The sequence below is a fragment of the Buteo buteo genome, chromosome 13, assembly GCF_964188355.1.
Source record: "Buteo buteo chromosome 13, bButBut1.hap1.1, whole genome shotgun sequence".
Taxonomy (NCBI): domain Eukaryota; kingdom Metazoa; phylum Chordata; class Aves; order Accipitriformes; family Accipitridae; genus Buteo; species Buteo buteo.
In genome coordinates, this window is record NC_134183.1 from 30,502,089 (window position 1) to 30,525,787 (window position 23,699).

Consider the following 23,699-nt stretch of genomic DNA (forward strand, 5'->3'; position numbering starts at 1 on the left):
TAAAGCAAAATTCACTTAAGTCTATTTGTGGTGGTGTAGTATGATAGTCCAAACGGTTTTGGTGATGCAGAATTACAATGGAAGAGAATCATCTTTTTCCCCCTCAGCTGTATCTGTGGCTATGATAGAAAGATAAACTTTCAGGTACATAGCCCTTCTTGGAATTGTGAAACTGAAGCAACAAACTGCAGCAAAGTACAAGCTGGGATTAATTATTTTGAAATCTGTTATGTTCATTAATTTCCCAATTTGAGAGAAAAGGCAGATTAAGCAAGTAAACAGCACAAGACAGTATCTAGTGGAGAAACTAAGAGAGTTTTAAAACCCTACAGGATGGACAAAGAAATACTACGAAGAAGAAGAGTTCTGGACATAGTGGATTATTTTACATTCCCATCCACAAGTAATATGCATTAGCTTTGCGAGGAAAAACTTTGGTATGTTTACAGTATTTTAAATAAAGGTTGTACTTTGTATTGGGTTTGTGGGGCAAGGTTTTGGCAGCAGGGGGGTTACAGGGGTGGCTTCTGTAAGAAGGTGCTGGAAGCTTCTCCTGTGTTCGAGAGCACCCATACCAGCTGGCTCTAAGACGGACCCGCCGCTGGCCAAGGTGGACCCCATCAGTGATAGTGGTAACGCCTCTGGGATAACACATGTAAGAAGGGAAAAAAGTTGCAGTGGGCACAGAAACTGCAGCCGAAGAGAGGAGTGAGAACATGTAAGAGAAACAACTGCAGACCCCCAGATCAGTGAAGAAGAAAGGGGAGGAGATGCTCCAGGCACCGGAGCAGAGATTCCCCTGCAGCCCTTGGTGAAGACCCTGGTGAGGCAGGCTGTCCCCCTGCAGCCCACGGAGGTCCATGGTGGAGCAGATCTCCACCTGCAGCCCATGCAGGACCCCATGCCGGAGCAGGCGGGTTCCCAAAGGAGGCTGTGACCCCATGGGAACCCCGCGCTGGAGCAGGCTCCTGGCAGGACCTGCGGATCTGTGGAGAGAGGAGCCCACGGAGCAGGTTTTCTGGCAGGATTTGTGACCCCCACAGGGGACCCACACTGGAGCAGTGTGCTCCTAAAGAACCGCACCCCATGGAAAGGACCCATGTTAGAGCAATTCATGAAGAACTGCAGCCCGTGGGAAGGACTCACATTGGAGAAGTTTGTGGAGGACTGTATCCCTTGGGAGGGACCCCACACTGGAGCAGGGGAAGAGCGTGAAGAGTCCTGTCCCTAAGGAGGATGGAGCAGTAAAGATGACATGTGATGAACTGACCATAACCCCCATTCCCCGTCCCCCTGCACCACCGGAGGGGGTAGGTAGAGAGTTTGGGAGTGAAGTTGTGCCCGGGAAGAAGGGAGGGGTGGAGGGAAGGTGTTTTGAGATTTGGTTTTATTTCTCATTACTCTACTCTGGTTGCTTGGCAATAAGTTAATTTTCCCCAAGTTGAGTCTGTTTTGCCCATGACGGTAATTGGTGAGTGATCTCTCCTGTCCTTATCTCAACCCACAAGCCCTTTGTTATATTTTCTCTCCCTTGCCCAGCTGAGGGGGGGAGTGACAGAATGGCTTTGGTGGGCACCTGGCATCCAGCCAGGGTCAACCCACCACATACTTTCATTTCCTTTTACATCACGAAGACTGCCTTCTGAGGAACCCAGAGGGCAATAGATTCCTTTTAGCAAACAGAAATAAGTTTTAGGGTATTAAAAAGTATGTTCTGCTTTAGTAAGTTTGTCTTACTAGTTGAAGTTGAATCAATATTAAGTTCCAAGGAGGTCTATAAACAATAGAAGTTCTGTGCATTGAAGTTTCTCTTATAACAAACTTGAAGAAACTTCATAGGTTATCCTCAAGAAAGGTCACTATCAGCCTTAAAACAGAGGATGACACAGCCTGCCTTGATACTTTCTGCTGTGGTACTTAATTAGCCTGCTATCTTAGACAAAGGTCACTGAAAAGTGACAAGCTGTAGTTTAAAGGATGTTTATTTTAAACAGTATTGTTAAACTCTTCAGAAGAACTGACAGAACTTCATTATTTAGCAAAGATTAATACAATGCCACTATTCAACAGTAAGGCATATTTTACTATATTAATATAAAACAGCATACAGGCCACGTGTTAAAAGCTTCTTTTGGGTTCCATCAAGGAAGATCATACAAGCACTCTCATCTCCCCTAGGATAACTGGTCTTTCTATGGTCTCAAGAGGGCATCCACGGAAAGAAAACAGGAGTGGAAAGTCACACAAACAGAATAAAAGCTTCCCTAGCATGAATATGTTGCCTTAGGCTCCTTTTGGGAATTCTGATCCGATATGGGTATCTAGAGCTCTTTGCTATCTTTCAGAGCCATTGAAGTTGGATTGGCCCAACTGCTCTGGTTCCTCAAGTTGCAATTTAGGAATTGATAAAAAAAAGCTTCACTCTAGCAGATAAAGCAGGTTAACCAACCTGACCTGCATGTTGCAGACTACTATTCAGGATTAAAATTCTGAACTTACTTTTGCTTCTTCTCTGTAGAAGTGTCTTTTGCTTTCCATTACCAGCCAACAACTTAGAAGTTGATTATACACCAACTGTCAAAAGAAGACGACATTCCAAGATCTTACAAAGGATTGTGATAAGGAAAAAGAACCCATTTAAACAGTATCTAACAAGTACACTGCATTTCGCTAAATAGCCTCGGAAAATTATACCACATGCCATCAACTTGCTAGCTCAAAGAAGTGAAGTCTTTCCAAGAAGATTAAATGGAAAGCCATAAATCTCAGCTGAAAACCTGAGAAACCGGTACACAAAAATTCAACCCTCATTTCAGGCAGCAAACACCCAGGTAATTCAAATATATACAATTCAAAACCTATTAAGTATTCATGTTCCACTTAAAAGAGAGGAAAGCAAGGACTTCAATTTGTTGCTAGAATATCATGATAGGATCAGAATGAAAAAGTCACAAGAGGCTGTAAGAAACAGACCTGCAGGTTACTTTCCTTTAGTCAAAAGGATTAATTCTTAATTATACTATTTATGAGCAAAACATATGAAGGTTACATTTTCAAGGCTACCACATTATCAGTATGGGACAACTTTCTTTATAAAGAAAGATACCACTATATGCTACCCCAACAAAATTTATGGAGAAAACAGCTCTTTGGAATTAAATGCCTAACATTGAGTATTCAGTGAACTAAAATATGAAATGGAGTTTATTTACATTAAATTCATAACCTAAGGGATTCATTTAGCAATACTACTTATTTAAATGCAGATATACTTATAAAATCACAGTTATCCTTGTCGTTGTCACAAAAACCTCAGACTCTCTCAAATAACACTCTGAACAGTAAAAAAAGCTCAAACTCAGCACATCAATAAACACATTAGCTTTATAGGACTTTGCAGGCATAACAACTACATTAATCTCCCTCAAAATGAAACGTTTCACAGCTAAACATTTTCCACATTTTTTTTTAATCTGGTGCAATACAGTAAACATCAACTTAATGTGGTTACTTTGGGTCAATGAAATGACTGAAAACAAAATTTTAATTAAGTGTCAGAGCTAGAACAGTGATTCAAAACTCAAAGGAACATAGCAAAGAACTTTCTGCATAGTGTCTGTAAACTAATATGAAATACCAGTTAACATACTTTCCCTTTTAGCACTGAATTACTGGGGAAAATTAGAGAGTCAAAAATTACGTGTAAAAATGTTATGTTCAAAGAAGATGACATGCTGGGCTTCATCTGAGAACTGCCCTTTTGAGCTATATTAAAACTGGCATAAAGGTTTTATTAAAAGCACAAATCATTCAAGTAATCGTAAAACATACTTACCAATTATTTTTTATTAGAGGCATATTAAGCATACATCAAAAAATGCAGGACGCAACTAGACAAAATAAGCTTACAAGCCTCAAAAAAATCAAACACTAATGAAAACAAAAAGAGAACAATCAGGTATAAAATTCGCCCTATACAAAAATTTCTAAACAGTCTCTAACAAAATTCTACTGTGACAGCCTACAGCCACAGTCTTTGGTAGAATATTAGCATATCCTACAGCATAAAAAAATAACTGCTTTCTACATGCCAGCATGTAAATAACAATGCTTAAAGCCTGCAGAAAAGCTTTAAGATCTTTTATTTAAGGTTTTGTAAAATATCATGTGTTACTCAGGATTCTTTACCCTGACCTTCAGTTTCTAATGCCTTCTGGCAGTAAAGCACAACAGAATGTGATTTAACACCTATTGCCAAGGGTTCTTCTCTCTCTCTCCCCATTTCCAGGAAAAGCGGATGTGTTTTTGTTATAAAAGTGTTCTTGTTTAAAATACATCATCCAATACTTAGAACTCAGTATGCACTGTGATTTGATCTGATTTTTTTTTTCCCCGGGTTTACTCATCCATTCTGTTAAAGAAAAACTGAACCGCAGGTAAGCCAAAGTTTCTTTTCCAAACTGCACAAGGCAAGCTGAGACATTGGCTGCACCTGAAGCTCCAAGTGACTGAACACTCACTGACCATAAACTAATAATGACAACAGTTTTCCATTAAATGCAAATAATGAAGATAGCATACACAAGGCATATGACTTCCTTAAAAATTAACGTTATCTAAACAACCTGCAATGGTTATTCAAACAAATATGGTAAACCTCTTGAGATGAGGGGAAATTGTGATTCTAGTATGGATACCAAAAATTAACTTTAAGTTACTGGTTTTTGGTAAGGCAATGAAAACTTCAGGTAAAATGTCTTCCCAAGTACAAAAAGAGAGGTGGCACAGAATAAGAACTACTGATGGCTGGATGGGGAAAAAAACCCCCAAAACTTTTAAATGACTCAAAAACCTGAATTATATGCAGTTACGTTCAAATAACTTAAAGTACATTCAATGTAACTTGATCTTCTGGATTGACTTCAGCCAAAAGTACCACTTTAACTTATCTCGAGGAAACCTCCCAAATAACATGACAGAGATTAATCTTCACAATTACACAGTCTCCTACAGTGTTTAGTCAGCAAATGAATTACTTCATATAGGAAAAATTGTAGTGAATTTTAGTTTTTCTCCTTCACAAAAATACCATGCCACTGTTTTCATGATATACCTTACTTGCCTATTTAAAGCTATCTGATGGGTCTTGCTAGAACAATCCAGTTCTCCCTTACCTCTTCCTTTGGAAGGGCTACTAGATATTTCGGTGTTTTATACCTAATATTACCTTTTATATAAGCGCTCTTTACATTGTTGGAAACAAACAATGCTTTACATATTAAGTATCTGAGAATATATATATACTTCTGCCAAATGTGCAGATTTTTCAATCTGAGTTTTATTTTCCAACTTTTCTCAACAGTGCATGGCCAAATTCTTCCAAATTCTTATTATTAAAAGAGTAAATGTTTTAAAAATTTAATTCCATAATAAAAGACAAATGTGAGTAATTTACAAGCAAGTATCATACAACTGGTTCCAGCTGAACTTAATCTTTTCCAACACCACATATCAGAGTGTTATTCAAAATATATTATTTGCATGGAAGATCATCAATCAGATTAAAAACACTATAGAGATTTCTCTGGGTTTAAACACAGATACATTCAGGAACTCCTTCAGTAGCATACACATCAAGTTCCATAGCTGATTAAGTCCTTTAAACTGTCCTCATTGTGATGCTGTATTTTACAATCTTCCACGAGTATATGTATGAAGACATCAGAGTCATTAATCATGCCTTGAGTTAACAATTTCACTAAAATCTTTAAAAAACAAAAGAATGCTGCAACTTATTGCTCTCAGCTTTTTCGTGTGTCTTGTTATTTGAAGTTCTTAAAGTGGCAGATCTTGAGGAGCTGTAACTACATAAACTGTTCCACTTTTCTTTTTAAAAGTCTTCTAAACCTGCATGGATGAAAATTAGGATGCAATTCAAAATTTAAGTCATATAACTCTTTAGAGTTTGAAGAAATTTTTGAGATGTTGAGATTGATGTTGTTTATTTAGAGGCTCCAACAATAAGCTGGATGGTCTCTAAATTTTAATACTGTTGCTGATTAGACTCATTTAGCAGCTGAGCCCAGTTAACCTAGGAGGACAGAGTAGACTTCAGCTGCATGCTAATGGCCCAGAAAAATATCTCTGTGTAATCTGGAAAAGTTAGCACATCTTACCACAATACACAGCTACAAAAATAGGTTTATGCATAGGCACTTGCTCATTTAATTCTAAAAACCAAACACCCCACCCCCCCGACAAACCACAGCCAAACAAAAAAAACCACATAAGTCTCAAATTCACAATTTTAAAATGAAATAGTTTTTGGGAACTGTCACTAAATCTTTAAAAAAAACGTGGGAAGACTATGCCCAAAGTTTCAAGCTGAGCATAAAATTATGCACAAAGACAAAAATTTTGTTGCAAATATTTACTCAAAAAGTAATAATTTACAGCAGTGCTTTAACAGCTGTTCAAAACATTTAACATTCATTAGAAACAAAACTGTAAGTCAAAAGCACATTCTGAATGTTTCAAATGGAGCAATGAAGTCATAAAAGCAAGCTACCGTTAATATATGCATTCCTACAGCTAGCTGCTAACTAGAAGACAAAAAAACAAAAAAACAAAACCAAAATGAGCAGCCATCTTCCTGTACACAATTTAGACTTTGTACAAAAAGTCCTGAAATTGAACTGTACAATTCTACTTTATATGCCCTTGTGTCCTTCTTGTAACAGTTAGCCAGTAGCAGCTGCAAAATGGCAGAATACATGCCTATTGGTGTTTCCAGTTTGGGGTTTTCCTTCTTTTTGCTTAGAACAGTTTTTACATTAAACCGTACTTTGGTGTGACTTACAGACCATTCCTACGGGTCTATGGCTAAGAATAATTAAAACAATGGTAAAAGCCTAACAGCTACAATACTTTCAGCAGTATGTTCTACTTTATACAATTATGTTCGGTATTTCTGCACAGCCTGCACACTGAAAACCCCACAAATATATATTTTTATTGTAATAATTCCACTTTCACTGAAAGTTTATTAAGGTAAGCTTACAGCCTGGCAGGATTACACCTGTACAGAGGTGCATAGATTCATATAATTCTGTTTACATGCTTTTACAGACAGGAATGTGACACCAAGTCCAAAGGTTTATGTTTACCCAAATTATCAGCAGACCAATAACCATCATTACAAGTGTGCTCCTTTTCAGCATCAGAAGTGAATTCATACTGAATTCCACTGTTTAGTGATATTCACACTGAAGGATTTAAAAAAATATTTTCTTGGCAAACAAATCACCTTATCATGGGCTAGTTAACTATAAAAATTAGAATTTACTTCTCCTTTCAAATGTCAATCTAATAAGATATATCATATCCAAGAGACAGGAAGATATATTTGAACATTTTACCTTTTGTAAATTTAGTCAGTTCATTTGTACATACACATACATGCTATCTTCATATGGAAAACTTCCCTTTAGAGTCTCTTTCTCTCCTTCCCGCTCCCGTCCCCTTTTTATTTTTAATAATTAGCATCAGTGAGCACACTCATCAGGAATGGTCCATGGTGTTCTTACCATTGTTTATAACAAACAATAAAATTAACAAAATTTCAGCTTGCTTCATTTTCATCTGTCTTGTTTACAGTTGTTTCCATTCTGTTGGGACTGCTTTCTTTAGAAGCCTCATCTGTTTGTTCAGAGAGTTGTCCAGCTTTCTTTGATGAAGGTGCAACATTACCTTTTTGAAGAATTTCAGTAGCTTCATGCTCTAGTACCTCTGATGGAGTCAAAGGCTCCAAATGAATACTGCCTTGTTCACTAATGTCTGAACTAATGGATTCAGGTTCATCTCTTTTTCTCAAGAACTGCTCAAAACTAACATCTTGACCCAATGTTAGTTTTAAGTCCCTTGCGTTCATTGCTGAAAGTGTAGTTTCATCCAAGCTATGTACTTTAGTCTGCTCATTCAAAGTAACGTTATCTGAACTTTGGCAAGTTTTCAACTCACTTTCATCATGAATAGATTTTTGTTTCTCATCTACTAATTGTTTGTTATTATCTGAATCACAACATGCTCCTTTCTCATGCAAAGAATTCTTTGAGCTGTTGTCAAGGAGCTCCAAACTAGGAACATTTTCTGCATTTGACAGTGATGAGTTTTCTTCATTCTTTTCAACCGATGCAACTTTTTTACTTTGATTTCTATTGCATTCTTTTGTTTCATCTGAAGAGTCATGCTCTTGTTTGCTGAAAAAAACCAAAACAAGTTATTTTTATAACAAATGAAATAAAGCAACATATGGCTGTACTCTGCAAAGTGACACTCAAAGTGGTATTGTAGATTTCCTATTTGGTATTTCTCACAAATTTTCATAGCAAGATGGGCTGAATTTAATTAACAGCTGCATTTTTCTTACCTACTTACAAACTCAGCTTTGTATTTAGCAGTCAGTTAGTACTCTTTAGTTCTTGCACTTCATCTCCAGAAAGGAAGGTTAAGTTGTCCCCTTTGTGCAACATGGAATTTTCCAAAATACAGTGTTAAGTTCCTCTACCTGCACAGCCTCTTCAATATAGAATCAGATAAAACTACTTGGAAACTTTTGTTGATGATGTGCAAAAAAAAAAAAAAAAAGCCGCCAGTTCATACCTTTATACTGACCAATTGACTTGCAATACTAATGAGTAAAGTGAGAAAAAAGCTAACAGTTGGAAATCTAAATAACTTAAAACTAAAATTTAGTTGAGCAACTAGTTAATCTGTGAAGTAGCATGTTCAGTCACTTTTCAGAGTAAAACTGTATGTTCATAAAAAGGAAATATAGATCAGTACTCAATTATGCAAGTTAAAATGAGAATCTTAAGGTATAATAGAATCTAAAATACAGCATATGAACTTTGTAGACAAACTGATTGTTTAAACCTTGTATTATTTCAATAAAGCCACATGCATGCAGTGCTTTAGAGTGACCAGGGAAAAAAAACTAAATCAGAATACTCCAAAGAAAGACTGAACTGTATACTTCAAATGACATCTGTACCCACAAAAATACAAAACAGTCTGGTCATATTGCTATATACAATTTGCTCATATGTTCATATTCCAACAGTCAAAATCCTAAATACTAGTTTCTAATATTTCTCTTCATTTGTTATAGGAACACCAACTTCTCCCATCCTTTCAGTGATGGAGCTCAATTTTTGCTCTAAAGATTTAAATTTGGTAAAACTTTAATATAACTTCTAACCCATTCAAATTTTTTCAGAATTATAAGTAGCTCAAATTACCTAAAATGATGATGGTGACAGACAAAAGAAAGCAGGCGGGAAGATGGAAGAACAGTTCGCCTGGTCTCAGATATGAATTCTATATAGGAAGTGAAATTAGGAAAAAAGTCTCCCAAATTAAATTTTAAAATTTAAAAATTAAATTGAAAATAGTCTCTGAACAGTGACATGCAGACAAAAGATGTGAGAGAGATATTATCATGAAATTTCTCATTAATCAAAATGCATTTGTACTTTATTTCCTCAAATAGTTTTAAAAAGGGTTTGAAATAACTTTTGGCTAAAACCACTTTCAACATCACCTAAGCACAGGCAGTTCCAGGACTCTTGAAGGCAATAACCAATTTCCTGCTACCATGTTTTTATGATACATTTTCAAGCTGAAAGTCTAGACGTGTTGTTCTACTGATCCAGACATCTAAAACAATTCATGTGATTTGCCTATATGCTAAATGATATTGAGTTCTACAGAAAATGGTTATTCTGGAAGACGTGCTACATACTACAAACATTCAGAAAACTGTTTTCAAGTTTTACTTTCACTTAAATAAACTAATCCAAGAATATTCCATTTCCTACTTTGAATTTAAGTCAGGAATATTCTGAGCAGGGATAAAAGACTGCTGAGATATCCTTGAGTGGTGAAAGCTTACCAGTCACTGGGGTAGTCACAGGAATCTTTTCATCGTGTTACACTGATTTTTCATTCATAAGAAGGAATTAACTCAGGAGATAAGCGAACCTCTTCACCAAATTACAACCTGTATTTGCTACTTGTGTCAAACAAAGAGATTCTTTTCATTTTTTGGGCTAAATCAGTAAATTACATTCTCGAATTTTCTACCCATGTTCTTCTCCTCCCTCTAAACTTCTACAGAAAAGGGGAAAAAGGCTAATATTTGAGGGGAAACTCAAGACTAAGTTCCAGCACAAAAGCCAACACTCAGAACCACTTCAGCTGTGGCTGACATAACTGGTCTTGCCATAACTGTTTCTAATTACCTCATTCCAGAGAAACACTTATGCTACACTGAGCCATATAAATGCTGCTAAATATTTAGAATTGTTTTCATATGAAAATCCAGTCAACTCTTTATGAAACAGTGTATATACACATGACCTTTAGCTACTACTTTTCCACAAGCAGCTTAAGGGTGAGGTATAGTTGCAGAGTTAACAAGCACAGTATTATGCTTTATGTGGGAAGGTTTGAATAGATATGCAAAAAGGAAAAAAAAGTTAAAATAAAGGGATGACTAAAGCGTCATTAGCACACACAGAACAGTGTTTCCACACTGGAAATCTCAGATGGATTACATGTATGTGTGTACACACACACACACAAGATTCACACTGAGAAACTCTTCAAAGGACAAATCTGCCCTTAACACACAAAAGGAATCCATCACAGTCTCCCTCACCTTCTAGTAACCAAAATCCCAGCTTCATCCAAACCCAGGCTCTCATTCTCACTCATTTTTGGCAAAACACAAAAAGGGAGGGAGAGGAAAAGTGGAGGAAGAAAAATCTCTATATATTGATCTCTCATGCAGAAAAAGCTGTCTCTCATGAGCATACCTTCCCATGAGTAATTTATACCAATAAAACAGAGTATAAAAATAAAATTGAGCAAGTTTTTGCACAACAATCACCATCATAATTATCCATAAAGAACAATGACCTTTTAGATTGCTAAGCACAACAGTAAGTTAATTTAGATAGAACAAGTCTCCAACAAAATAATTTACCTCTGCTGAGAACTGCAGATGAATAAGCAAACCCTAGCAATTGTGAAGCACTAAAATCTGGCAATAAAAAGAAAAATCATATAGGATTTCAAGAAATCATTCTGTTAGTAAGTCAGTAGCTGAAAAGGAATAGCCTTCCATACAATATTAAGAATGAAACATACTCTTACTACTCTATGTGTAAACAATACTTGTTACAGTCTAAGAAAACTAAAAATTCAGGCATCAAAAAGAATGGAAAATGTGAGAATGATAACTGTATTACATAGAAAGGAGGATCTCAGTGAACAGTTAGAATGTAAAATCTGACTTTTGTTTAATGAAAACAATGAATCCATTTTCTAAAGCATGATACAAACCACGGCCAGACTATCAAATATGGGCTATACTAATGAACTAGCTGCCATATCATCTGTATAAAATCAAATTTTAGAATAAGAGTAGCATAAGACATAATTTTGGATCCAAGAGATGAGTCTACCAGGTGCAAACATACACCCAACCCCAAGCTACAGAAGCCTAGAAATTAAAGGGACTTATTTTCTTTTTCTCATTGTAAAGAAAATATAAGATTTAGGTGCCAAGTGAGACCGAGGGAAGCTAGGCTCCGAATATTTGTTGTTTTAAAATCCTATTAGCTCAAGTTTTTTTGCTGCTCTTTGCTAGACATATTCACTTAACTTTATTTAGAGTATTTATTGTTTTATATTGGTATTTTATATTAGGATTTTAAAACTCATTCAGAGAAAAATTCTACAGCAAGAAAGAAAAAAATCATACAACTTCAGAACAGAACTATTAACAAGTGACATATACACATCTGCATAGAGTAGTTGCAAAGTATGTGCAAACACACCTTCAGTCTGTGGAAAAGCATTTCTAGGTAACAAATCCTGTAATACAGCTGCATTTACGTTAGCAGTTTGGTGTGAAACAACATTATGGTTTTTGAGGCACATTCCTTGATTGTTCCCACATACTGGATTGGTTTACAGAGCAGCCCTGGGACAGGCAAACTAGATTATTTTTTTTTTGGAGGAAAATGAAGGGGAAGCTCTGATCCACAAGCACTCCAACTCCTAACAGAGCTGGGTCCTGAAGAGACCAAACCAACGGATGTTCCACACAGCTCTGCATAAGCGTACAGTATAGGCATTCTGTCCAGGGAACACAAGTCTGGTCTAAAATAACACCTCTGAACCACAGTGCAGTGAAGATGCAGGATTCTCAGAATCAGCTGCTTTCATCTACTGATCTGCTCCTGCAGTACTAATTACTTGCTAATATCAAGATTACTACCTTGGCTTAATAACAGAGGAAAGTGTTTGAGGACTGACAATCTCTGGTGCTAGAGCTACAATACTCCAAATGTCTGCCTTGAAGTCCATAAAGTAGTATCAAACAAAGTTTTAACAGAAAAACCAGAACATTTATATATTAAAATTATTTTTGTCTACTTAAACACAAGCATAGGAGAAAGTAGTACATCATATTCAGTTAGAATTGAATGAGTGACTGTTTACTAGTCTGTAGCTTAAAGACAGAGTTAGCTTCTAATATCTGAATCATTTAGTCTCAATTCTTAAGCAAGCATTTCAAGTGAAAGTAAAATTTCAAATTATTTGGCCCCCACAGCACATGACTAGAATAAAGAGACAAAGCAGAACCTTTTCTAAGAAGTAACCTACAGAGAGACTCTGAAAGCAGTTTGCTTTTTCTTTTTTTAAGGCACTATAAATGCATATATAACAAATAACTATAATTATGTTTTGACTAAGCTTTTAAAGGTTAAATTTGCACCAACAATTGTGAAAGATCACTAAATGGAATAAGACATTTCAGGCTGTGGGATCTGGAGTAATAATTTAGATGAATTATAAGAAGTATAAATCTGCCCACAATACACGCCAAAAGAAACATACAAGTTTTCAATTATTTCCCCAGACTGACATAAAAAATTCCACAATGTTGCCTATTTTTTTAATTGTAGAGCTGTAATTGTTAGTTACCCAACAATTTGACATATTTACCCTGCTAAGAATTTGGTTGAGTATGCTTTCCACAAATGACATGTTTTTTTAAAAACCTAAATGAATATTCAAGAATTAACATTTTATACTGTATTTTAAAATAGTTTCCCAGTTGCCCCAGTAATACTGTTAACTCATATGCAGTATTATACCAAATGCTGCTTCTAACAGTCTGTACAATTTATTTAAAGTCTTATGAATCTTGACTAATTTGCAGTTTACTGCAACATTACTGCAAAACATTACTAAGAATGTGTTTTGACACTTGGAACCTAAATTCTACACGTCTTGTTGAGTGAGTACATTATGACCGCCATTCAAAATTTTCTATGATAGAAAACACACATTATGAAAATACTAAACAATTCTGCCCAATTACCTGAGAAATAACACAGCATGTGTTATTTTATGTACTTGATTTCAAGATGCAGCTGATCATTGTATTTACCTTTCAAAAGTTGGTGTTTCTGTTTTTCCTTCAGATAAACTAGGTCTCGAAATTTTCTGTAATAATTAATGATATTTCTTTTATTTTACATTCATGAGCAACTCATTATAATAAAAAGTTGTAGAAATAATTTCACACTGACATACCCATAAATCTGCTATGTAGCACAGATTGAGCATGGATCTTACTACAGGTGTTTGCAAACAGTCTTCCAAGTTAAAAAAAACAACCAACAACCAAACAAAAAAAACCCCAGAAACAAAGCAAAACTTTAAAGCAACTCTTGTAGGCTTTTTCATGTACATAATTTCAATTATGCCTTATTGAAAAGGATGCAAACTAAGTCTGGGCAGCTTTTTATTTGGAGGGAAAAACAAAAATCTGAACTAAACTTGTGTTTTGCTATCAAAAAAAAAAGCAAAAAAAGCAAAGGAAAAGCAAGAAAGACACAGCTGAGGTTAGTGTATTTTTTAAGCATTACACTACAGATGCTATTACATTAAGTGTGAGTATAAGATTCTTAGCAAAATGCTTGTCACAGAAGAAACTTGAGTCTCTATTAAAACTTACCCAATGAAATAACTTTTTAACTCTAAACAACATGAATGCAATTCCACCCCCACACACACTCCACCCCACCCCCATTTTTAGAACAGTAGAAAAGCAAGTAACTGAAAACTGCCATTTGGAAACAGTCACACTTGTCTTCTAAAAGCATCTCCTATGCTATAGGGCATCTTGCCCATATAATCTTATTCTCATTTAGGAAATTGTGCCTAAGTGACAAAATTAAGAAATTAAACCTTTTGTTTGTCTGAATACAACTATAAGTTAATTTTAGTTTTAAAATAGAAAAGATCACTGTACATAAAAGACAAATGCTTTAAATTATTAATTGTATCACAACCTCTAAAATATTTAAAACTGTGTAAAAAATGTTCCATATTTTTAGTATAGTATTTTTTCCCCCCACAGAGGTGGTGTATTGTGTTTCAATGAGGCCAAATTATGTAGCAAATATTTGAAAATTGTATGGCAAAGCTAAGCTTATTCTATCTTCTAAAATACCCTTTGCTATACTTCTATCATACTTTGTTATATTTCTGTCATACAAAACCCATACACATATGACCCATGCTAAGAAACACTTTCCAACTTAAAATTATTGCACTCTACTTCTCACTACAGAACCTCCTTCCCTACCCACCATCGTCCTCTGCCTTGGCTGACCATATTGCCCCCTGGGAACTACTAGGAAAGGAAGATTTCTTGACTTATCTCTCTGAATTTTAAATGCTATGTTTTTAAACAACCTGATTCATCAATTTATATTTTTGGTTCTTCAACACCCTAGGGGTCTGTCCTTTGACCTCCTACTGTGTATTTCAACAAACAGATGAAGTGTCAAGCATCTGGCTGCAGCAAAATAACAGGCATTCCATGGCACCTTGGGAAAAACAACCTGAAGTTGCACATGGCACAGACCAGACTGAATGGCAGCTCACTGTTCCGGAAGGTCTTGCTTCAGAAATCCTGTAAAAGCTCAGACAGCTAACACAAAAGTAGCCTATTCTGTCTGTATTCTCCATCTTTTCCAACCTTAAGGGCTAGGGTGTGTGGGTTGTTTTTCTTTATTTTGTTTTTGTTTGGTTTTGGGGGGGATGTTGCATTTTTTGTTTTATTTTTAAATGAAAGCCAATATTATGGAATACAATTTTGTGGAGCAAAAAAACGCAAATTTGACATCTTCTATAATGCTGAAACACAATATGGGATGAAAAAAAAGAAAAAATGAGAAAACACATCTGAAGTGGTAACAGAGTCTATGGAAAGAAAAGGTGCTACTGTGTGTGTTTCAGAATCTTGCTTAACGCTGCTGAATGAAGATGAACAGTCTTCTCACATGTCTACAAAATCATTGCTTCTGTTAACTCACCAACCCCTTTGCATTTTGGAAAGTAAGCAAGCAGTGTTACAAGAAAAATCTTTACTAGATCTGAGGACTTCTACTCTCTTAGTGGCTGGGATTTCTGTAACAGATTGCCCTTTTTGAACAGCAACAGAAAGACAACTTCTTACAAAAAAAAAAATAATTCTGTAAAATCAGAATCCAAAGATGGTATTTTTTAAAAAAATTAAGATGTACTGAGAGATCATTTAGCTTCCTGATAGGCAGAAAGCAGGGGAAAATTTGTACCTATGCCTAGGAAAAAAAAAAAAAAATAAAAAAATTTCAGGCCTGAAGAGGCATTTCCAAAGATTTTCCTCTTTAAAGAACCACCAACCCCCCCCCCCCCAAACCCTAACCTCAAAAAGTTACAGTTCAGAGTCAATATTTACCCAGATCCCAGGTTATATTTCAGGTCAATTTCCAGGTTCCCTGAAGATGAAGATACATAAGGCAACTAAACCATTCCTTCATTGGAGCCTGGCATACAAATCAACCAGAATGGACTGACTTGAAACTGGATGGAAATATTTGGGTGTGGCAGACATACTAAAGGTATCCCTCCAACACTGCTATATCTTTCTTCTGTAGTAAAACACAGAAAGCTAGACTTTTGCACTAAGCATATCTTCTGAACACCATGACCCAGTAGTGTACGTACAGTTAAAAAATAATTGTCTTGGATCTTCAAACTAGTTATGAAGTTCAGAGATATTGTTAGACTGTGTGGAGAAAAGAAAAGACATTACCTCCAACTTAGCTTCTCTCTCTCTAATGGAGATTTCGGTCTTTAACCTAGTGGACAATGAATTAAGATTCAATGTTTTAAAAAACTGTATGGTTAAAATAGAGATAAGGATGAAGATACTTACAGTAAGAAAGCAACTTGGTAATCTGAAATCAATTTTTAAAGTTGATACTTATTTTGAACTTAAACATACTTCAGAGTTCCAAAGTACATTTCAGAATTTAAGTGTTTTATTTGGTATACAGAAATTGTAAGATAAAATTGTTTCATGTAACCTGTTCCAGTTATTTCACCTCATGAAAACCAGGAAGCAGCAGTCTTAAGATGGTTAGCAATACTTTTATTCTAGAGCTTACTGCAATTCTACATAAGGAATAATCTCATCACAAAGGCCTTTTAAACCATGACTGCAGTATTTAAGATCCAAAATGTTCAATTAAGTGCATAAAGCTACATTATGACCCAGCAAAAGCATTCTGCAAAACAAGATCAGTTTTCTTTTCATTGTCTACCATAACCCAAATACCCAGAAAACAGCTGTAGTTTACTTTTTAGGGCAACTGTAAAACATTGCAGCTGACCTCCAACTACTACTTGGAGGAGATACTTCCTCAAAATACCTTCACAGGCACAGTCCATACATTAGATGAGCTATAAATTATTTAAATTTATTGACTTTTAAAACCATGTTAATCAGCTTATCACATCATCACTAAAATTGATTTTCTGTGTTCATATAAGAAAATGCTATCGCAGAGATAGCAAGAAGTATGTCTCCTACAAAACCTTGTGAAGTCATCAGTTCTAATATAAAATCTAACCTTTCTAAGGTTTCCTATAAAAAAAAAAAAGAAAAACTGAACAAAACCCTCAAAACTGTTTATGCCTGTATCTTCTTTGTTGATGGTGCATTAAAGGCAAATTTAATCTGCTGAAGTATGGTGCTGTCTCTGTTATATTTAAATAATGTTATTAATCATAAATTAAATGATTCACGACCTCAGCAAATCTTAATGGTTGTCTACAAGGTATAAAAGACTTCACAGAAGAAACAGCTTTACCAAATTAAATTTTATGAAAAATGTACACTAGTATTAGATTGGTATCTACCACATGTATTTTCCTAATTTAATCCAAGAAAACAGTGCTAAAACCAGACCTTTTAATGAATTTAGCACATTTAACATACTTTCAGCACACCATAAACACTAATGTTATACTAGCAGCTAACCAACTGCTTGGACTGTAGCATAAATACCCATTTACAACTATTTTAATCATTACATCTTAATTTGCAATAAAAGATGGCAAAATAACTACAAAGAAAAGGATTGTTTTAAAATAACGTTGCTATGATAGAATGTAACAATGCTCACTCTAATTAACAGTAAGAAAAATGATCAGGGTAAATCAAATGACAGCACATTTTTTGGGTCAGGGACTTGAAATACTCTTAAGTATTTAATCATGAGTAGCAATACCAGTAAAAGATGATGCAGCACCTAATATTTAGCTTAGCTTCACTACTTCCATGATTTTATGCAGGAACTTAAGCAAATATGTTGGAAATAGTAATTTGTCTAAAAACAGTCACTCTTGAAAGAGCAGAACAATGTAGACACAAATAAATCAGATTTGTATATCCAAGGACAAAACATACTGTTGTTCTTGCCTGAATAAATGTAAGTTTTGCCACCAAAATAAATAGGTATGAATTGGATCCAATATCTGTAGATTGTTTTAAACACATTATAAGCATTATTTTACATGATCAAATTCTGATAGATTTCTGTGGACATGTTTTATAGCTTATAAAAAAAGGATTCAGACTGACTACTTTATGCTGTTTTGGAAGTGAACAGGGTGTATAACAAAGATGTGGTTATCACAAAATGTTAATATGGTTTATCTTGGACTCCTGACATATATTCTCAACTTAATTCTGTTTAGGAATAGTTTTTAGAAAGTAGTTCCTTCTAGTTTGTAATTAGCAGAATTTTCATAAATGGATACTAAACCATAGAAAACTATTGCCTTGTGATGTTCCCAACACTTTTAGAATATAAGAAATCTTAAATCCAATAGTTCTCAAACAGCAACAAAGGCAATGTACTTTCTTACATCTGTGGAGCTACAGCGCTTCTGGAAAGAACATTATGAAAATAAAACAAAGATCGTAACAATCTCCGGTAAGTACAGCCTGCTGGTCCACAATTTCAAGCAATTTTGAAATCTCTCTAGAAATCTCCAAAGATTCTTTATTCTACATAAAAATAAACTTCTAGTCAAGAACAATGAAAAAATGCCCCTTAATTGTCAATTCCTTAAAAAAAAGGCCCCCAAAATGTAGCAGCTGAGCACAAAATTTCAGCTTGATTGAGATACTCAATAGAATGGATTGGCCATGAAACCAAAGAGACTCAGAATAAAAGCCAGGTAAGTGAGAACATTAATTTAGACACCTTAAAGTCTAAATTCAGGTTGATATGAAACTTTGATACATGAGGAGTCACTGAAACTTTGATACATGAGGAGTCACCTAGGATTAATGGAAGAGATTTGGAGTCAAATGAAACACGTAGACTTTAAAATGCACAGTCCAAGCACAGATGGAAGTATTCTTATTTCTGAAATTCATGCAGTCTCATTGCTTCCCCTGCTCTCACATATTAAAATCATCTATATCTGCACACACACAGAGCTCAAATCATGACCAACCGTCTTCCCAGCAATCTGTAATGTTTTCTTTCAACCAAAGAGTTACTGCCACAGCTTCTTTGGGTAAGTACTGAAACTCAGCTGGAATCTTTTGCCAAACATCCCTTTTTTGTCCACACCTAAACAAAAGTAATTTTTCTAGCATGAGTGTAGCTTCAAGATTTTCTAGAAAACAACTTTGTTATTTAAGTGGCTCAAGGGACATTCCAGCCACTCACCTGAACCATATCCAGCATTATAAATATAAATCTATTTTACAACGAAAAGCATAGAAAGCTTTTTTTTTTTTTTTAAAAGAACTTCAACTTTTAGCAGAAATTCCCCATTTTGAAAGATATACTGTACATAGAGCCAATGATTCATAGAGCATAATTCTCCCCCAAATATCTGATTGTATAAGCATTTACTGGGAAGGTACATGTGAATGCATAGTTAGAGAAGAAAAAGCTGCTTCTATGCTATGGTGTTTTACACTGTTAACAACTGAATGGGAAAGGAAAGATGGCGACATTCATGTTACTTGACACTGTCTCCAGTTTCTCACCTGTAAAATGGGGTTAGCAATGAAAACAGCTACATAAAAACTTAGTATCATTATCATGAGTAGTGAAGTGTTATGCACAAAGCTGCACAGTTACAAACATTTAACGCAATAACAGAAACAAACATTTGCTTTCTTGTCAGAAAGACTTTCAAAACAAAGGTAATACAGAATTTGCTAATCAAGCAAGGTTGCTCTGCAACTACACGTCTTTTAAGAACCCATAATGCAGTGACACTCAACATCCTAAAAATAACAAAAAAGACAGGTTAAGGTACATACAAATGAAATCTTAATTCTTTGACCATAAGCTAGACTGGTTATACCATGCATATTCATGCTCTGTCCTTGCAGATGTGGTCCAATATTTTGCATTATTCATGTAACTTTGTAGTTGTTGGGACCATCAGGGATATTTAATATCGAGTCAGGCAGGTTTACTTGCATGGTTTAGTACTGGTTTTATGTTATGAGTTTTCCACATGACTAACTTTTCTCAGATCCTCACACAAATGGAAACAGGATGCCACAATGCCAATTGTTTCTACACGAACTATTTACACAAAGCTGGCAAATCTGTATGCAGCTTACAAGCTTTTTAACTGCAAGTCTGAAACTTAAAAAAATTTCTGTAGCAAAGCTGTAAAAGAACCAAATGATAATATTCCAAATGAACATTCAAAAGAGGTATAATTCACATAATTTCAAATTGAAGTATCAATCTAGTGTGCTTTCTGGGAAATTCTTAGAGAACATTTCTAAAAGCCATGAAAATCTGCAATCATATTCCAGTTTTGTTGTTGCCAGAAACCTGAATGAAAGTGAAATATCACAGATTCAACTTCCTCTGAAATGCAACAGCATGTTCACAATGAAAACACAAACCCACTATGCTTTTTTGAATGCTGCTGTGTCAAAACAGAAATAAGTCCTGCAAGAAAAACCTGTAGTAGGTAACCAATGCTTGAAGTTGAACAGCAGCATTCAAGATGGAACACAGCTTCTGTCAGAAGAAAAAAAAAGTAGCAAAAAGAACAACGAGGCTTTAGAGTACTGAGTAAGCGTGCAGATGCTCAATCACAAAATATGCATAAGAGACAATGGATGACAGAATCCTTGCCATTATTAGCAATACCACAGTGGCTGCAGAAGCTCACTATCACCAAAACTGTTACTGTTTGAATACTAAAAGTGAAGAGGACAAAAATACCAGTAAAAATGGATTAATCTCAGAGAATTTGATTATGCAGGAAAAGGAAGGGCTGCAAATCAAGAATAGCTTGCATTCATCGAAAGTAATCTCTTATAACTAGGAGGTTATAACAGTGACTGATCTCAGAATAAGATTAGCTCTATCTATTAGGTTGCTTGGAAGCTAGTAAATAAGAGATCCAACCAAGACACATATCCACTGTAAGCAGGAGGTTGAGTTTGGAGGAACACTAGATGTTCATCATGACAAAGGGAAAGCTCATCATATATCCAGACAACCTGTTGATGGATAAACTTGCCATAGATAATCTAGAACTAAAGATGAAGTCAGAAGCAGTGAAATCAAAAGCAGCAGATGTCTCAGCAGCTTGAGTAGAGCATCCTTGAAGATGAGAGATGATACCAAAAGAACAAGGTGTGAATGAACTGTAGCTGCTCCACCCTCAGAATCAAGGCTCAATAAATGTATCTGCTTCCATCACATGGTTTCCTCCTACAGTATTTAGGAGCAAAAAGAAGCTTAGCTACCAGAGCAAAGCAGCTAATAAATTCCTTTGGCCAAGACTCAGTTTATGCAGTTATATGCAACAGAAGTAATTCAAAGCATATTTTCCCACTATATACTGTAAAGTCATTGGCAGACAAAAATGCAACTTACTTGAATATTAAATAGATCACGACTTGCATGTTTTAGTGAACACCCAAAGAGAACGACAAAGCCCTTTAGTTTCAGAAGCTAGGATCAAGTTCAGAACAAAATGGGCTTTGATGTCAACACATATATGTCATCATTTACATACTACTCTAGCTTGGGATGATATTGATAGACTTGAGCAGCAAAGAAACACTGCAAATGAGCAGCAAAGAAACACTGCATCACATAAGTGAAACTCCTGGTAAGCCTCTCTTCAAAGGAGTATAGCCCCCAAAAAGCTGCAAGTCAATGCTGCAAAGCAGAGAACATTATCACAGAAGGGCCTTTGCCAGACTACAATATTGGGAGAAAAGACCAGACCTGCTGCCTAAAAGATGCAAGAAGAGAATACCACAGCTTCAATGCATGAAGAAAAAGGAAAAGGTCTGGTCAGATCCTTGTTCGCTTACATACCAAAATAATCCCAAGCTGGACTGGGTTCAATTTTCTGGTCCACAATGATGTGTCAGTGAGCCAAGGCAGTATAGGATACCTGCTCACTTTCAACTCCCCTGCAACAAAAATGTCTGCTGTCAGTTCATTTAAAAATATGTTAATTGTTGCGCAAAGCAGAGAGTTGAGCATTAGAAGAGTACCAGCATAGTTATTAAGCCTTATTCCCTCAGCACAAGGTGGATCACTAAACAAACAAGGCGACTTTATGTAGAGTAACAATTTAAAAAGCAATTCCTGCTGGAACATCTCCAGCTAGGTTATCTGTATTACTAATGGCAGGATTCTGGTCCAAAGACAGTCTCATCAACACTACACAGAGCTCATCGAACATGTCTGGTCATTAGCAATAAAGATGAGTTTTACAACACATACAGACAGTTTGATGTATAATAAAAGATACCAAAAGATACCATCTGAGAGATGCAAGAGAAGATCCAAAAGCATTCAAGATTGTAACTGTGAGTCATTGTTTCTGACGATGAAGTGATTCTGAAGAGCCCCATAAACAAGTCATACCTCATTGAATTATAGGTCAAAGAATGGAAAGAAACATTCATAGATCATTGAGAAACTACATAGCAAAAGTTATGAATATTGTCTGCCAGCTCCTTCCAAAGCAAACCACAGAGTACCATGATGAACCATCCCACAAAAAGATGAACATTTTTATGTGCACTCTGTACTGCAAATAATGAATTAAAAAAATCTGCTACACAGGTATACTCATGCTCTTAGGTTTAGCAAAGATATAGAATCATAGAATTGTTTAGGTTGGAAAAGACCTTTAAGATCATCGAGTCCAACCGTTAACCTAGTGCTGCCAAGTCCACTACTGAACCATGTCCCTAAGCACCACAGCTACACATCTTTTAAACACCTCCAGGGATGGTGACTCAACCACTTCCCTGGTCAGCCTGTTCCAATGCTTGACAACCCCTTTGGTGAAGAAATTTTTCCTAATATGCAATCTAAACCGTCCCTGGTGCAACTTGAGGCCGTTTCCTCCTGCCCTATCACTTGTCAGAGAATTAGCATATGGAACAGGACGAGATTTACTGAAATTAATGAAGTCTATGAGCATGACAGTTTCAAAAAGCACCATCACAGATTATATCACCTCATGTAGTACCAGTAACTAATCTTTGGCCAACATCAGAGCTCTCAGAAATAATGGCTATCTGCATCTGTCCTAATTTAACAGTTTTCGGAAACAAACCTGCACATATTCTTGACTCCACTTCAAATCTTTTCAGTGCTCACCCATTTGTTTCTAAGTAATACATACTTTATATATCCAACATTCTTAAATATTTTCATATGACATTTCTGTAATACATTCAAGACAACAAGATCCTTGTGCAGTACTGACAATGGCCTGCCACAACTGTATCTCATTCCCCACCATTAATACATTCATAACCTTTCCTTACATATAGCTCAGCAAGTATTAATTTCCAACACCTAATTCCAGCTCCAAGTAGAAAAGCTGAAGTTTTCACAGGTATCACAGCTCAACACTTTATTTTTCCATTGTTTGAGATTCACTGAAATCTTAACTGTTAAAGGACACAAACCACCCTGGATTAATGAAGGGAATATAGATCACCCTCCTAGATGACTCTTTCCAGTGTTTTGTCCAATTTCAATAGAAATTTCATTTTTTTTTAAATGGCTTTTTGGGATGCTTTCCCAAATTAACTTCCTTCTGTTCATTCCTGCCAGAATATCTTCAATTCTTTTTAATAATGTCTATTAGTCATCCCATCAGGCCACCAGTTTTATTCAACTGTATCACAGGCTAAACAGTTACTAATAGAGGTTTGAAGTTTATAGCATATATTTTGCTCTACTATTACT

At 35.7% G+C, this 23,699-nt stretch overlaps 1 protein-coding gene across 11 annotated transcripts in view; it reads right to left on the bottom strand.

Moving 5' to 3' along the window:
- Positions 1-2,842: 2,842 nt before the first annotated feature.
- ZNF280D (zinc finger protein 280D) overlaps positions 2,843-23,699 on the bottom strand; it is a 57,109-nt gene continuing 36,252 nt past the window's right edge. The window contains exons 19-22 of one of the 11 annotated variants that reach the window (XR_012652815.1): positions 21,801-21,898; positions 16,223-16,268; positions 13,526-13,581; positions 8,235-8,258 (exon numbers count right to left, since the gene is read on the bottom strand). Coding sequence is in view for 9 of the 11 variants with exons in the window: in XM_075045348.1 (XP_074901449.1) it covers positions 7,622-8,258; positions 13,526-13,581; positions 16,223-16,268 (739 nt within the window). In the remaining 2 variants the exon portion in view is untranslated. Of the gene's footprint in view, positions 8,259-13,525; positions 13,582-16,222; positions 16,269-21,800; positions 21,899-23,699 lie in introns of all 11 variants that reach the window. The other 10 variants (XM_075045348.1, XM_075045347.1, XM_075045349.1 and 7 more) reach the window with 10 other exon arrangements.